We start from the raw sequence: 4718 nt of genomic DNA on the forward strand, positions 1-4718 counted from the left end.
TTAGTATCCTATCCACAAGCAAAATTTAATATATGATATGTGTCTATTTTTATTTATTTTTAGATTTCTTGTATTTTTTTCAGAACACTTAATAGCATTTTACCTCTGTTTATATAGCTTTTTAATTTGATTAAGGGTGTACCAAATATTTTTTTAAAAGATTTTCCATCCTAGTGTTAGGAGAGAATAAGGCTTTGAATTTGGTGATACTAATGCTTTGCCCCCATTCATACTTGTGATGCACTATTTCCGAAAAAAAATTTTGATACTTTCGAAGTCAACAGTATCTTATAGAATCCCAATCCCAAAGCCTGTGATATGTGTCAGGCTGAAGGATGAGAGAGAGACCTGACACTTAAAACTCATTCTTGTAAAATAATGAAAGCTAATACCAGTAAAAGTTTATAATATCTGTAAGCTGAATGCAAGTAACTTGATAAATACTGAAGTCAATAAAAATAATTAAAGCGATTAAGACAGATCATCTCTATAAAGTTAAAAAGTTCAAACAACTCATTTTGACATATAAAATGGTAATAATCTTCTTGAGGTTTTGCTAAGCATAACAGCTACACAATTGTGGTTACAAAAAAAATAACCCACCGCTTACGAAAACGAATCATTTCGAGATCAACATCAGTTGCACTGCTAACGAAATCTACTTCCATTATGGGGCTGAAGAAACACAGAAGTTTTGACACTTATTATATAGCTGAGATAATTTTATGAAAGATAATAGCCAGAACGTATGAATACTACTCTTTTCAGGGGTAACATGATCTGTGACTTATTACATTGCTTTATTAAATTTTCCAACCCGATTTAGGATATTTTTAACAAGAAAACTAGGGTATCCTATCGGGCATCCTTAGATAAGAGGCTGTTAGTTTCAACTTTTCGGGCATTGCACAGCTCATCAACACAATCACCCCTTTCGAAGACCGCTGCCGCCCCCATTCCTGTGCCTGCATTTCAGTTGTGAAACTGATGGTCAGCAACTCTAGCCAGTATATAACAGAAAGGGAGAGAGGGAGGGAGATAGATAGTACCTATGCACATCGAGACCACTCCGAATCGGCAGTCTTTGCCACGGCGCTTCATTTCATGCAGAAGCGTAGCAACACAACGAGCACCTTCAACAAAAGCACAGATGTATACTAGTGTCACATTGACAACATCCTTTAATTCTATGTCAATTCATACACAATATATGTATATTATACGGAAACCCTCTTAGGCATTGTAGTTACAAGCGCTGATTAGTATAACTCTGACTCTCATGGATGTCATGTAGTAGAGCATCAACAAGTAGATCATCTTGAGCATAAATTACCATCAGCAACTCCAAAAGATAATTACAGTAATCACACAGGAAAAACAACAAAATTGCATGAACTGTTGCAAGAAATACCTGTTACACCCAATGGATGTCCAATTGCCATTGCGCCTCCATTTACATTAATCTTTTGTGGATCAAGCTCCAACTTCTTTTGACAATATACGAACTGGGATGCAAATGCCTGCAATAGATAATAAAATTAGAGACTTAGTGTACTATAATTCTCTCTAATTACATAGGTCAAAGCTAATTCATGTTCAAAATTGTACCTCATTTATCTCAAAAAGATCAACATCATCAAGTTCCAGACCAGCAGATTTAACTGCTGCTGGAATTGCCACAGCTGGGCCAACACCCATGATAGCAGGATCCACACCAACAGCAGCAAAAGTCCTGGAAGATCAACAAGCACTTTCGTACATTAATAGAAACTTCCATGTTTATGATTAGTTTGTAGAATGAGGGGCTGAGCTGATACATAAAGCTTCAGCTCTTATTAAAAACTGAGTTGCTGCTATAACGGAAAAACTACAACCCCCAAGAGATATGCTTCATAAATGTAAGTGAAGGATGTGAAACCAAGCAATTGCAGACCTGAAAACACCAAGAATTGGCAGTCCTTTGCGCATCGCAACACTTCTTTTCATAAGCAGAACAGCTCCAGCACCATCACTCACTTGACTAGAATTTCCTACAATACAAACAGCATATAAGTAAAATACGCTAAAACCAACATGGCAGCATAACCTTCAAGAAAGAATTCGGAGCATTTTTCAATACCAGCAGTAGTGGTCCCATTTTTCTTGAATACAGGTTTCAATTTTCCCAGATCTGACACTGATGTGTTAGCTCGGATCCCATCATCAACAGAGATTGTGACAGGTTTCTCATCACCAGTCTTTGGATCAACAATCTTCATCATACATGAAATATTACAATCAAAACATGAATATACACACAAAAGCTTCCTGTGAAAACATATCAAACAGAGATAATATCTCTAAGTTGAAAGGAGATAGTAGCTACCTTGGTGGCCACAGGGACTATTTCATCTTTGAATTTACCAGAAGCTGTAGCAGCAGCTGCTTTCCTGTGAGATTCAACCTGGCAAACAGAATTTAAGAAAATCAAACATGTAATAGATCATTTGCAATACCAGACTGCAAGAGAATAATCTAACTTACCGCAGCCTGATCCTGCTCCTGCCTTGTCACACCAAAGCGATGAGCAACGTTCTCTGACGTAATACCCATAGGAAGGAGACAATTCTGAGCTTGCTCCATTTGCTTCACCTGCCAAAATCAGCAAAAGATCATATCAGACCTAAAGTTCCCTTTTATGTTTTTCGGCTATTGGAAGAATGATAAACAAATAAAAGCACACAAGGAGAGTGAGTACCCTTGGGTTAACTGAACCTTCCCATGCCATTGGATTAGTGGTCATAGATTCCAACCCAGCTCCAATGCCTACAATACAAGTAGTTATTAGTAAAAATACAATGTGATAAAGAAATATCATTAGCAGCATAGGTTTCTAACCAATTTCATAAAACCCTGCTTTTATCGCTGCGGCTACATCAGCAACTGCCTGAAGCCCGGATGAGCATTGCCTGTTCACAGTTCTAACAGGCACAGTTTCTGCATCACCATAAGAAGTGCTTACAATCAACCAACATGACAATAACAAAATACAGAACCATAAGAACACAATCAATGATATATATGTATACCAGGGAAGCCAGCATAGAATGCAGCCATCCGACATTCGCTAGCTCGTTGAGATCCTGGTGCCAAGACCGTTCCCACAACAATATCCCCAACTTCACTAGGATTCAAATTTGTTTTCTCTATCACTGCCTAAACTCAAACGTAACAACATAATAATAAATTACTGGAAAAAATAAAAACCGACCACAAAAAGAAAAACCTAAACAAAATTTCTTTCAAGACAAACCCTTAAAACAGGTGCAAGTAAATCATCAGGATAAGTATCCTTGAAACCCCCTCGCTTGGATTTGCAAAGCGCGGTCCTATATGCTCTGTAAAATAAAAATAATAAATTCCATAATTGAAACAAAAAAAGTTCCAAATAATCTCTCAATTATTTACAACAAAAATGTAATGATTATTAATTAGTTAATTCAAAAAGAGTTACTTACGCTACTATCACCACATCATCTCCAAATACATTAGTTCTTTGATAAGCAGCGCTATCTCCAGCTAAACAAGCCGATGCCTGAGGAATTTTTGTCAAGTTTTTTTAATTCATTAGAGAAACAAAAGGAGATCATTTGACAGAAATAATCAAATAATCAAAATTAAATCCATAAATTAAATATTAACGCAGTTTTAAACGTTATCAAAGATGATTCTTCTTCTTTTTTCCCAAAATAGAAAAATAAAATTATTAAAATTTGAAATCGAGATTTAAATTAAGGAATAAAATTCTGAGTCATTGTGTCAAAGTTACACTAAGATTTAGGTGAGAATAGTAAACAGATCTTACAGAGAGGGCAGAGTTGTTTTGGTGCGACGAAAAAGAAGAAGCTGAAGGATTAAGGTGTTGAAGCAAAACTTGCTGTCGGTTGATCGCTTTCTCCATCGTTCCCTGCGTCTAGAAATGAACTAAGATTTCTGTTTGGCGAGGGAGAAAATGCAGGAAAAATAATGGGAAAAGAAGAGGCTTGGACAAGGGAAGTTGGCAAAAGACATTTATAAGGGATACAAAGAAGTCTAATTAAGATAAAGATTTAATTTTATTTATTTAATTATTACAGTAAAAGCAATTGGAGGGTTATGAGTTCTGATTTTGGATGACGATGATATGTAAGCCTTTTCGGCCTCACCTTCGCTATTCCCTTCTCCTTTCAAGCGCGTGTACTTCACACTTCAATCCTGCAACCTAAAATTCGTTTCACCGTGTTTCGTAATAATTATAGTATTAAATCATTTTCCTTAAATTGGTCAGTTTGATTGAATGAATTGATTTTTTGAAAAATTATTTCTAATTTTTTCAGCGTTTGATTGGCGGAAAATATTTTTCATTTGGAAAATGAACTCCAAAATAAGAGAAAATGGGTTACATTTTAGGGAAAATGTCTTACCTTTTCAATTTCCGTATGACATTTTCTGTGCTCTCCTCTCTATCGCCTCTTTCATTCCTTCTTTCATTTCCGGTAGAAAATTACTTCTGTTTATCGATTTTCCAGTAACATGTTTTTTTAATTATTCAATACTTGTTTTTTAACACAATTACAAATAATTTATTTGATATTATTTTTTTCAATTTATAACGATTAATATTGTAGCTTAATGATTGAGTATTATTATAAATAAATCATTGCAATATATGTAAAAATAATTTAAAATATAAAAATTTA

The 4718-nt window shown here is 35.1% G+C and overlaps 1 protein-coding gene across 1 annotated transcript; it reads right to left on the reverse strand.

Annotated features, from left to right (window-relative positions):
- Positions 1 to 682: 682 nt before the first annotated feature.
- LOC107915059 (3-ketoacyl-CoA thiolase 2, peroxisomal) lies at positions 683 to 4111 on the reverse strand. Its single transcript, XM_016844171.2, has 14 exons — positions 3845 to 4111; positions 3498 to 3574; positions 3293 to 3377; positions 3069 to 3195; positions 2878 to 2976; positions 2738 to 2805; positions 2524 to 2631; positions 2366 to 2443; positions 2120 to 2252; positions 1934 to 2030; positions 1609 to 1732; positions 1412 to 1520; positions 1050 to 1133; positions 683 to 965 (listed from the first exon to the last, which is right to left on the reverse strand). The coding sequence occupies exons 1-14, from the start codon at positions 3938 to 3940 to the stop codon at positions 856 to 858; spliced, it is 1395 nt and encodes a 464-aa protein (XP_016699660.1). The 5' UTR covers positions 3941 to 4111; the 3' UTR covers positions 683 to 855.
- Between the last annotated feature and the right edge of the window lie 607 nt (positions 4112 to 4718).

This window comes from Gossypium hirsutum, chromosome D10 (genome assembly GCF_007990345.1).
Source record: "Gossypium hirsutum isolate 1008001.06 chromosome D10, Gossypium_hirsutum_v2.1, whole genome shotgun sequence".
In the NCBI taxonomy this organism is placed as follows: Eukaryota; Viridiplantae; Streptophyta; class Magnoliopsida; order Malvales; family Malvaceae; genus Gossypium; species Gossypium hirsutum.

What these genes read in the sequence shown, in the direction of transcription:
- LOC107915059 (XM_016844171.2), bottom strand. Translation starts at nt 3,940, where the DNA reads ATGGAGAAAGCGATCAACCGACAGCAAGTTTTGCTTCAACACCTTAAT. An exon ending in AAGGTTCAGTTAACCCAAGG is followed by an intron (nt 2,632 to 2,737) that starts GTACTCACTCTC and finishes TGATTTTGGCAG; the next exon opens with GTGAAGCAAATGGAGCAAGC. An exon ending in AGTGGTCTCGATGTGCATAG is followed by an intron (nt 966 to 1,049) that starts GTACTATCTATC and finishes ACTGAAATGCAG; the next exon opens with GCACAGGAATGGGGGCGGCA.